The sequence below is a fragment of the Micrasema longulum genome, unplaced genomic scaffold, assembly GCF_059751315.1.
Source record: "Micrasema longulum isolate JH-2025_06_02 unplaced genomic scaffold, ASM5975131v1 h1tg003154l, whole genome shotgun sequence".
Lineage (NCBI taxonomy): Eukaryota > Metazoa > Arthropoda > Insecta > Trichoptera > Brachycentridae > Micrasema > Micrasema longulum.
In genome coordinates this window covers 27032-39203 of record NW_028280249.1, presented here as the reverse complement: position 1 = coordinate 39203, position 12172 = coordinate 27032, and the positions used below count along the sequence as shown (strand labels likewise).

General features: G+C 39.1%; 2 protein-coding genes across 2 annotated transcripts in view; one reads left to right on the top strand and one right to left on the bottom strand.

Moving 5' to 3' along the window:
• Positions 1–2739, bottom strand: part of LOC148271027 (uncharacterized) — a 30525-nt gene extending 27786 nt beyond the window's left edge. Inside the window, exon 1 of the mRNA XM_088241910.1 lies at positions 1054–2739. Within this exon, the coding sequence (XP_088098036.1) occupies positions 1054–1114 (61 nt within the window). The 5' untranslated portion in view covers positions 1115–2739. The remainder of the gene's footprint in view (positions 1–1053) is intronic.
• Positions 2740–2870: 131 nt separating this feature from the next.
• On the top strand, positions 2871–9301 carry Pus7 (pseudouridine synthase 7). The gene is made up of 3 exons (XM_088241909.1): positions 2871–3431; positions 5052–5396; positions 7795–9301. The coding sequence occupies exons 1-3, from the start codon at positions 2952–2954 to the stop codon at positions 9217–9219; spliced, it is 2250 nt and encodes a 749-aa protein (XP_088098035.1). The 5' UTR covers positions 2871–2951; the 3' UTR covers positions 9220–9301.
• Positions 9302–12172: the final 2871 nt, after the last annotated feature.

Sequence of the window (12172 nt, the reverse complement as noted above, 5' to 3'; positions counted from 1 at the left end):
CAAGCTGCTGTAACCGAGCATACCCTGGAGGAACTCAGTGGGATAAAGCCATGGATAATATCCGTATCCGTACTATAGTTCCTCATCTCCAATTATGATATACAGGAGCTAGATTACAGCACGTCTTGCAGCTACAGCATGGACAGTAAGAAATCTAGCCCCTATCTACATTTTTTAAATTTATTTAACAGTGAAGTTTAAAGTTTAAGTGATATTTTAAATACTAAATAAAAAGCAAAATTATAATAATAGAAGTAAGATAACAGCAAGTCTTGCAGCTACGGAGCACATAGACGGTTGAAATTCTAGACCCCATTTCCTAAATTTAGATATTTGATAGTTGAAAACATTTATTTATTTATTTATTTATTAACGGACATTGTCCATGTATACAATTTATAAGGTTTAAATATTACAATAAAAGAGTAGTTTAAAACATTTAAAGAAAAAAGAAAGAAGCATTGACAAACATAAGGGACATCGAGACAAGATCTGGACTATTTATTTAGTGCTCGTTTAAATCGTTTACAAAATATGATAAATATAATATGATAGCTAACATCACAAAAAGTCTTGTAGCTTCAAAACGCATTGACAAGTGGAATTTCAACAACATAAGAATGATTTTCAAAAGTTGACAATAAAAATATTTTTTAAAAAACAATAATAATACTAAATAATAAATTTGTTTTTTTTCTTCAAATTAATAATAATATAATATTTCAGAGACAGAACCGTATTGCATCCGTCTGGATACAGACAATCGGTGAATGTTACGCAGTGTAAAAGGTGATCACTTAAACAGCCAACGAGAAGTCATGAGCTGAATTTGTTTTCTGGGTCTCGCGTGGAATATATCGATTTAAATTAATATTTTTTTCGGCTAAACGTATCATTTTGATTGAAATTAGTAAATAAATAATTAATTGTTGAATACCCATGATCAGAAACGGCTCCTGAAGAGATTTCATTGTTCGAGCTCGCGACGGACGTGAGTATCCCGGGATGACGAGTACATAATGAAATTTACGCGTAATTATGTGTAATGTGTACCTTCCGCGGCGTCCTTCTCCTCGTCCAGCTTCCGCTTGGGGTTGTGATACGTCTCGTCCATGCCTGCGCCGGGGTTAGCGAGAAAACTGCGAAAATCCGGGCGGTCAATGTCTCACGGTCCGATGCGAAACGAGACAAATCTCTTCAGATTCGATGGCCATTTAAATTTTCGCAAACGCAAAACAAAGGATTGTGGAGAAGCGAACCGACGGACAAAGGCCCGCCGCGCGTTTTGGCCGGCGTCCAACTTTGGCACGAGTAAAAATTCGCGAGAATCCACTCTAACCAAAATTTGACAAGCCGAACGCGGTACAATCGGTAGACATATTGTTATTTGTGACGTATTGTCAAGCAATCAAAAGTCAAACCAATTTCAGAGAGTGTTTGCGTCTCTTTTGCACCTGCTCCAAATCGAGCGGCGCTGAAAGAGAAGAGTATATCGTAAATATTGCTTATTGGGAACTAAATTTGACGGATACAGTATTTTTCCCTAATAAGCGTAGTATTGCTTTTTATAAAAAAGGTAGGTTCTCTTTTTGTGTTACTAACAATAAAAAAATATACGATTCCCGGCTTTGTACAACGATAGATAAATCAAATGTATTTATTGTATTCACTTAGACAATATCAACTCCATTAGTGAAAAGTCAACAGATTAGAACTAAAAATTAAAAAATTCAATTTATTGTCACTTCATAGAACAAAACAATGAATTTCCTTTGAGTACCTAACAAAAAACTCCAAAGTCCATGAGATTTAATATTTTTTTACTAAAATTTAAATAGTTTAAAAAAGAATATTAATTTGTGGAATTAAAGATATAAAAATTTGTTTTAAATTATTTAGAGTTGTCTTGAACTATAATTACTTGGCTTTATTTAACAGTATTTTCTCCGATTTTTCCAATGTCCGCACTATCAACACTCTATATTGCTCAACAGTTTGCTCTTTTTTAGAATATGCCTCCGTGGTGAGGTCTTTATTCTATGTGAAATGTATAAATCATATTGAATCAGTCCAACGTCACTCGCTTCGAAAAGTAGCCTGGATGATTGGACTAGAGGGAGCTAATTATTAATATATTGATATGGTCATGTTATATATTTCTAGTCTGCAAAAAAACGTAGAACTAATATTGACTACATACATGTTTGGCATACTAAATAGTATAATCGATCTGCCATAATTACTGGTACAGTTAAATTTTATATTCCGATTCAAAGGTTGAGAAACAATGAAGTACTGTTCATCGATCACCATAGAACAAACTGTGTCCTTAATAGGGAAATATCACTTTTTTTTGTTTACATTTTTAAAGTAATAAGGGTCTATGAACTACAGTCAAGCAATTTTTTTTATTTTAAAATCATAATCATTATTCTCTTTCCGCGCCATATGGTGCATAGGGCACTATATTGTTAAACCAATCACAGCGTATTTCGATCATTTTTTTATTCATGAAGATAAGATGATCAGGCTAACGCTTTAGGTACAAGTCCAGGGGCTGTTAAATATATTCTGATTTAGTGTGAAAATACCTTTTAAATCAATATTTCTAATCAACCATATCAGGAATCGAACCCGAAACATTTTGCTTGGTAGGCAAACGCGCTGACCATTACATCTCGAGGTCAACCGTTGATTAATAATGAAAAATAAAAAAAACATTTATGGACTCTTCAGAGTGTGCCTTTCTACCTTTCTACCGATAAATTTATAATAGTTTGTTTTTTTTAAGTAGATGACAGTAGCCATACGTGAGAGCAAAGAAGAAGACGAACAATGCCAATCACCATAGATAAAAACTAAATAAAAACAAGAAAACACCGTGCTGTCAACGCTTCTTGACAAACTAACCTAGATTCGGCATAAAATTTGATATTAAATATAAATCTCAGATGAGTTTTCGCGGGCCGAGCCGCGGCCCATTTCGCGGGCCATTTCGCGGCCCGTTTCGCGGGCCGTCCCGCGGGCCGTCCCGCGGGCCGTTCCGCGGGCCGTTCCGCGGGGGCTTCCGCGGAGGGTTCCGCGGGCGCCCCTTCGACAGGCCCTTCCGCGGCCCGCTGCCGAGCGCGGGCCCCGGCAAGCGCCTCTCGGAGAAGGACATCGGCGTCACGGAGTACATCCGGGACCTGAGCGGGTTCGCCGGCGTCATCAAGTCGCGCTTCTCGGACTTCCAGGTGTCGGAGATCAGCACCGAGGGCGAGGAGGCGCGGCTGACGGACCGCGCCGCGCCGCGGCTGGCCGGCCGCGAGGAGCCGGAGGACGAGGACCTGCTGCTGCTCACCAAGTACGACACGAGCGTGCTGCCCATGACCACGTGGGACGCCCTGAGCGCGGTGGCCGCCGCCCCCGCCAGCCCCGAGTCCACCGTCGAGGTGAACCAATTTCTGCCTTTTAGACGCGAATTTTTACGCCCGTAGGGCAATTACGCATAGATAATTAGGCTCCACTTTACTCGATTCTCCCTGAAATTTGCTATCCAACGACGACAAACCATCACGCCGTTTCCGCGAAGGTAAGCAGGGAGGATAGAACACCATATTTATTTTATTTTATTAGGTAATTCAACAAAGATACATACTAGAAAACATACAATTTGAAAGCATTCGTGGATACAATTTTGCATGCATATATATCTTCAATTATAGAATTACACAAAATAGATTTATATATTAAGTTGTAATACATATTTTTTAATATATTTTTTTTATACAGGATACAATGCAATACAAAATAAGTTGTACGTGTGTACTTATTGAATAAGATTTATTCCTAAGAGATTATTCGTAAAAGCTGAGAGAGTATCATGAAAAATGACAATTTTATTGTTTCGGCAGTATATATTATATTCCCGACACATGCGGGCCATGGGTGTGTGGTATGTAGCATTATTTGAAAACAATGGCAGTTTAAATATTTCCCGACGTCTGAGTGTTCTCAATCCCGCATTTATTTGTATTTTATTTAGGAGGTTAGTATCTACTTTGTAGACGCTGTCTTTGCATACAGCTCTCGCTTCCTCTACATTTATGCACCCTCGCCAGTTATTCAGACTTTTGACATGTCCATTTTTTTCACATAATATACTATGATTTATTACTCCTACAAACCATAACGCCATTTCTCCGTAGGGGTAGACAGAAAGAATGGGCCGCCACACCAGTGGCGAGCGGTGAGTTTTTAAATTGGTAAGCTATGAAAATTCTGATAAAATGTCCATGGCGGTAGTATGGCATATAAAAAACAAGTCTATTTTATAATTAATAAATAATTCCCAACAAATGGCTCCAGCGGCTAATAGTTTCAGTAAAAATATTTTCTAATTTAGCACAAACATTTGATTAAAAAAATACAATTTAAAAAAACATAATTGCAAAAAAAAAAAAAAACGAAACCCCTATGGACTCAAACCCCCGCCTGCGTCATTAGAAAGCAACGACCCAAAGAAGTTGGACAGACTCAAAATATTGTTGATAAATCCACCTGGTCCATGAAGAAGTATAGAAATTGAAAAAATAACATTTTCAGGCGTTGCCTAGTATGTAGGTGAAATAATTCAATTACATAAATCTCACCCGCATAAATAAAGGTTTCAGCTCTTTAACTTCACAAACATCAACAGATGTAAGAATTGAAGGACTATAGATGTTTAAATATAGGCAGAATGGTGAATGTTACACAGTGTGTAAAGTGGCCACTTAAACCAGCCAATGACAGGCCATAAGCCCTGTAGATGCCTAGACTTCTATATTACCTTCTCTAAAATGTTCTTCATCTCTGTTGTAATATGTTGATTATAAGGTAGTAACCTGGAAACCGGTTAAAGTATAACTCTAAATTAAAGTGGTTTATACAAATTTGTAAACATTTAAGTGTGTTTTTATTTTGTTATTATTTTCATACGTTTAGGAGTCATCGGGCCGTACAATTAAATGCTCTATCCCATTCCCCCGGGCACTGAACTTTCTCATGTCAAGTGTGCGCTTGCATTGCAGATGGACGCGGGCGAGATGAGCAAGGAGCAGCGCGCGCGCGTGTACGACGCCGTCAAGGCCACGTTCGGCACGCGCGTGGTGGGCGCCACGAGCACGCGCGCCGAGCGCAAGGTGATCGTGTTCTCGCGGCCCGCGCGCGGCGCCCGCGTGGACACGCGCGAGAAGTGGCGCTGGCCGGCCGAGTACGTGCACTTCGTGCTGTACAAGGAGAACATGGACACGCAGGAGGCGGCCGCCAAGGTGGCGGACGCCGTGCGGCTGGGCCACGTGCGCTCGGCGTACTTCGGCTACTGCGGGACCAAGGACCGGCGCGGGAAGACGTCGCAGTGGGTCAGCATTCGGAAGGTCAGTCTCCGTCTCCTCCTCGCGCAGGGCGTCTCAGGTCCCCCGTAATGTGGAGAATATCAATTTGTTCATTGTTTCATCGACTTTTATATCACATTATTATTCACAAAACGACATAAGTTATGCATATTATAATTCTTCATATATATTTATTCTTAACACTATACACTAGTAACGTTTTTATCATAACTCTAACTAAATTTTAAAAGTTTAAATGGATACTGAAGAATAACCTACAATATTCAACTGTCATCGTATGCACGAAAACGAATTACAATAAAAAAACAATTAGCGAATCTTTGTTTTTTAAAACCCACTAAAGGATTTATACTATATTATTGATTAAAATATCAATTCGTTTCGATTAAAATATCAAAATATTAATTTATTTTAAAGCAAATTTACTTTCAAACCACCGAAACATAAGTATGATCAATTACTCACTTATTATTGTCACTTCCGTGTTAAGACATACAAAATATATTCGTTATCTCTTTCTCACACATAACGAGTGCGTATATTGTCACCTCCCTTAGACTGTCGTAAGTCAAATTGATATATTTTAAAGAATACTAGCCCTTATGAAAAAGTATCAAAAGACTAAATTGCATTATTGAAAGCTGCAAGATTTTACTATAATCGCAAGTGTAATTTTTCGAACAAAATTCTAAAGTTTTAGGTTAAAGACGTATTTGAATTAGTGATTTTAAAGGGAGCAGAGTAATCTCGTGTAATCCAGTAGTAAAAATTTTGGCCAATAGAGGCGCAACTGGTCGCTGTATGGAATAAAGGAATATGATATATATTTAATAACCAAAGAAAAGTAATATATTTTTTTGGTGATGTGTTTTTTCCTAATAATACTACAGTATTATAAAACATTAATTACGATGTCAAAAAAATATGGTAAGCTGCATGTAATCGATTATAAGGAGCATTCGCCCCTGCCCTATGCACTATGATTGCACATTGTCACTTAGTAAACAAGTAAATACATATGTGTGCGTATAATTCATGCAGATTTTTTTTACAGGGGCTAGGTTTTAACTGATCTGGTCTAGAACTCATTTGATATCACCCACTTGTAATGTTTATTGTGCATTGAAATAAGCCTAGAACATTCAAAAATCTAAGAAAACCCCCGAAACAGGCGTGCCATTCATAAACTACAAAAGCAGCTGTAAATTTTAACACTGTGCCGAATCGGAACTCACTAAGTTCACAAAGCTTGGATTTTTTAAAAACCATGTGTGTTCATTTTTTAATATTGTCAGCGAAAAATCTAATTAGGTACTTGGACACTTACATAGCAGTGGCGAGCCGTGATTTATTTTATAGGTAATCTATTAAAAATGTTCATTAATTTGTATTACATATAAGTACCTACATAACATGTAAGTAATCTAATTATAAATTACTACTTTTTCTGTGGTTCTGTGAAAATCAACTCAAACAACAATTATTACTAACCACGCGATATACGTAGCTTTTATCAACACTATTTTATTAGAATACTAAACTTGTACAAAAGTTTATTAACACATACCACAATGACATTCAACAGATATTTCCATTATGATCTGTCATTGACAGTACTGTCGAGACTCGAGCACTGGCCGATTTCTTTTAAAATGAATAATGCCTAAAACGGCCACTGCGAACGCCACCTGTCCTATGTGATACATAATATGTCAACGGTATCCCATCAAAGAAAAATAGTCCTTCGGAAATAATGTTCGAAATACTAGTTTCCAAATAGAGAATCTTCTAAAAATATTTGTAATCTGCAAGTTTGTTTTAGTACTAAAAAAGCCGACTTGGATTAAAGACGAAAAATACAGTGTACTTTTTTGTATGGAAGAATAAGCTGAGGTAATCGGCTAGTTTTATCGTTCAGTGAGAATGGACTGGGCGCACTTCATAGATATTTTTTTGTAGAAAGATATAAACGGTGATTTATAATAAATAACAATTACTTTATATATTTTCCCATAAACATGGTTACTATAAATTATTATAATTTAAAGTCAAATATAATGGTAGGCTGTGCATAATCGCTTACTTTGACGATTCGCCCCTGTTACATAGCTATCATAAACATAATCCGATCCCAAAGCCCGGTGGTATTTATCCTTCACGTTAGCCGACCGTTTAGATTTTATTACTTAGATTCTTATTTCGTATGATATAGTGCTACCTATCTATGTTCATTTAAAAATACAAATGATACTCTTTTTCCTGTATCAAGTAAAATTACTCCAATATCAAAAGTAATACACAAGTTTATCTGACGTCTTAATCAAAGTAAAATAATAATATTTAGAAATTTTAGGCGGGAAACATATAAAATAGGCCAAGAGCCCAGAATAAGTAAAAACTGGCTTCTCTGTATTTCCAGGTGGATCCGCAGCGAATTATCACCAGCTGCCAGAACCTCCGCAACATCGCCGTCGGCAACATCCACTTCCGCGACTTCCATCTCAAGCTCGGGCTGCTGCGCGGGAACCACTTCCGCGTCGCGCTGCGCAACATCACCGCGAGCGACGAGACCATCGCGCAGGCCGTCCGGTCCCTTGACACGCACGGCTTCATCAACTACTACGGCCTGCAGAGGTTCGGCTCGCGGGCGGACCTGCCCACGCACGCCATCGGCAGGAAGCTGCTGCAGAAAAAGTTCAAGGACGCCATTGACATGATCCTCGAGCCCCACGGGCCGTTCCGGAAGGCGCTGGCCCTATACCGCGAGACGGGCGACGCGAGGCTCGCCCTGATGCAGTTCCCCCCGCGCAGCAAGACCAGCGAGGCCTTCCTGCTCTCCGGGCTCGCCAACTGCGGGCAGCGGGACTACGTCACGGCGCTCGAGAGCATCCCGCGCAACACCAGGCTCCTGTACATTCACTCGTACCAGTCGTGGGTCTGGAACCGGTGCGCCTCCGAGCGCATCAAGCGGTTCGGGCTCGAGTGCATCGCGGGCGACCTCGTCCTCGAGGACCCCGATCAGGAGGACTTCGTCCTCGAACCCGCCCTCCCGAGAGAAGTCGAACAGGAACAGACTAAGCGCACCGTCAAATACCCCCCGACGGAAAAAGTCGACGTGAAGGTCAAAGCCCTCACGGAAGAAGAAGCCAAAAGCGGCGACTATTCGATCCGCGATGTCGTCTTGCCTCTCCCCGGATTCACCGTCGAATACCCTCCAAACATGAAACAGTTGTACGAAGACATAATTGTCAAAGAAGATGGGCTGACTCTCCAGTTGAGTCAAAAGGTCAAAACGTACCGTTTGAGCGGCGCATACCGGCGCGTAGTGTCGCGACCGGGCGACCTCAAGTGGCACACGAAACAGTACGACGATCCGAAGGCCGATCTCATCGCGTCGGATCTGGACGTGCTGGAAGGAATCAGCATCCCTGACGTTCCGGACGGGAAATTCAAAGCCCTCATTCTGGACTTCACGCTCGGGCCCGGGACGTACGCCACGATGCTGCTCAGGGAGCTGCTGAAGCGGGACACGTCCGGGGAGAGCCAGGCGCGGGACGAGTCTGCCGCGCAGGACGACGCGAAGGGCGCGGGCGACCCGAAGCACGAGGCCAAAAATGGAACCGGGGTCGACGAGGATACAGGCGACGCCGGAAAAGTTAAAACCGAAAACGCCGAAGATCAGGGCGGAGTCAAGGAGGAACAAAGCGAATTCGCCGAGGATCAGGGTGAGTTTGCGGAGGATCAGACCGAAGTCGAAAAGACAGACGAGGAGAGTCCAGCGGGAGAGAAACGGAAAATAGAAGAGAACGACGACGAAGATAGTAAAAGGGCGAAATTGTCATAAGATTTTGATGTATTTATAAGATCTTTTTATGTATAAATTGCCAAACGTGTACTTCATAAAATAAATAACATTTTCTAAGTGAGTTTATTTGTTATCAATATTTAAATCATTAACTTTGAGGTCAGACATTTTACTAAATGTTATTAAATATTTGTATATAACCACTTGCCGACTTTTCTATGTCTACCAGTTTCGAGACGTGCCCGTCTCTTCGTCGGGACACCAATCGAACCAACATGCAAACCAACATGCAAAACCCACTATACACTTTCACCATAGTTGTTGCACAAAAATATAAAACCAACACGTGTATTTTAATAAGCACATGCACTGATTAGGACAAACGTGCACTGATTAAATAATGAAAATATTCTATGTTATTTGAGAAATAAATGAAAAAAATAGAGGGGATGGAGTGAGCGAGTGAGCCTTATAGACAATATTTTGAGTCTGTCCAAATTGTTGTAGACAAGGACCGGATTCCAATGACAGGTCATAAGCCCTGTAGACGCCTAGACTTCTATATTACCTTTTCTGAAATATTCTTCATCTCTGTTGTTAAATAAAAATAATAAAAAATGTTAAAAATAGTAACATATTACAACAGAGATGAAGAACATTTAAGAGACGGTAATATGGAAGTCTAGGCATCTACAGGGCTTATGACCTGTCAATGGCTGGTTTAAGTGGCCACTTTACACACTGTGTAACATTCACCATTCTGCCTATAAATATTCACCATTCTGAATGGTGAATATTACACAGTGTGTAAAGTGGCCACTTAAACCAGCCATTGACAGGTCATAAGCCCTGTAGATGCCTAGACTTCCATATTACCTTTTCTGAAATATTCTTCATCTCTGTTGTAATATGTTAATGTTATCAGCTCCCCAGGGAGTTGAATCCAGTCCTTGTCTACAAAAATTTGGACAAACTCAAAGAACTGTATTCAACTCCAGGGACTATGAAATATTTTAGTGTAAAAGCACATTTTTTAAATAAAATATAAAAAAACAAAAATATTCCTTATTTATTGAAGGGCAACGAAATGTACCATAAAAAAAAAGAGTTCGTATCTTTAGTTTGAATCCAGGATAGGGCGTGTTTTTTAAAAGAAGGAAAATGTTGAAAGTTTGGAATCAATGAAATATTATCAGAAAAAAAAGAATTAAACATTTTTGGACCGATAAAATATGCATGTCTCTGTGCGAGCCTCGTTTTACAATGTGGTTTTTCTAGCACACGATTCCTTCTTTGACTCGATCTATTTGAATTACTTGTAAATGAATTTTGGTTCTTAAATATATATTATAACATTGAAAACAATATATTTGTCTCATGTCTAAAAGTTGAGCTTCTTGGAACGATTGGAAAGAGGGAAAAGTGCGATTTTTGTGAAGCATTATTTTTAAGAATAATTTTTGAACAGTTTCTAATGGTTTAATATGATTGTTGTAAGTTCCCCCCATCCAATTATTCCATAGGAAAGCGATGACTGTACAAGTGCATAATATACTGGGCTAATATTTAGCTCGGCGTAAATACTTAGTCTTTTTCTATTGGTTAAATATGGTTGTATGATTTCAAACTTGCAATTTCAGAGCATTTGCGAATGTGAGGAAAAGTCACGTCCAAAAAACGTGCTCGTCCGTCCATCGTTTCGGAATATGGAACGCCGACATCGAGCCGAGTCAATGACCATCAGGTCGAGGTGACACTCCATCCAGCTTGCCGGATTCGCCAATGCCTTATAATCAAGAAAAACTCCAGCGAGACATCGAGAGCTGTCTTTGAAATCTGTGCGCACAGAAAGTGTCGACCATTTTCCCGTATGAACGAAAATTCGACGACTATGCCAGAATTGCTCAATCGTTCCTTTACCAAATGTTAAAAAATTTCAGGTCAATTTGTGCTTCAATGACAAACAAAATAGCTTTAAAGATTTTTATACATCGTGATTGATTTGCCCCCGAATCAATATAAAATTTGGTTATTGTATCAAACAAACAAACCATCACGCCGTTTCTCCGTAAGGGTAGGCAGAGAGAATAGAACGCCACAACACTCATTCTTTGCATACAGATCTCGCTTCCTCTACATTCACACATCTTCTCATGCACGTGCGCCGATTATTCCGACTTTTGACATGTCCATCTTCAAGTATTTGTTGGATCTGGTCATGCCCTGTCTTTCTCGGTCTTCCTCTATTTCTGCATCCATCAACATTCGCATTGTAAATATTCTTAGCCGTTCTCTCGCTGTCCATTCGTTCTACATGTCCACACTGAATTCCAAAACATAAAATAAATATTTTTTCAAATATGGCGTTCTTTTGGCAAATGTCAAACTCCGGTCGTCTCACCAACAAGGGGGTGTACTTATGTAGGATACGATTTTTAAAATTGTATTGAATTTAATATTATTTTATTGTTACCAAAATGCAATAAAAAGGAATAAATGGGTAGCAATTATAAGGAATTTAAGGAAAGAATCTGATTGAGATCCACAAAAAACAAATGCTGTTTGTAAACATTCAAAAACAAACTATTTTTATACACAAAAAACAACATCTTTCCATTTTTTCGCAAACGCAACCCTGGTAGATCGATGAATAAAACGTTTATGCTCCTAACTTCTTTTTTCATATTTGATTGAAGATTTTAATATCTACGAACACGCACAGCGCAAAGATCTATATTTCTCTGAAAACCGCACGTAAATCGGTTAAGCCGTTTAGGAGTACGGTGACATCACGCGTACAGAGGAATTATATATGTGAAGATAACGATTTTTGAGTGTTAAATATAATTATCATTTATTTTATTTATATATACGAACATTACAAAATAAAATATCTTAATTCATACATATAGAAATAATTAGTATACATAATATCCAAAGAATAATATGTTAAAAAAGTAAGAGAATCTTGTAACGAAAAACTCCCTCAGAG

Excerpts from the sequence above, each read along its gene's own strand:
- Pus7 (XM_088241909.1), top strand. The coding sequence starts at position 2,952 with ATGAGTTTTCGCGGGCCGAGCCGCGGCCCATTTCGCGGGCCATTTCGC. Across the intron at positions 3,432-5,051 it reads GCCCCGAGTCCACCGTCGAG|ATGGACGCGGGCGAGATGAG; the intron begins GTGAACCAATTT and ends CTTGCATTGCAG. Across the intron at positions 5,397-7,794 it reads AGTGGGTCAGCATTCGGAAG|GTGGATCCGCAGCGAATTAT; the intron begins GTCAGTCTCCGT and ends CTGTATTTCCAG.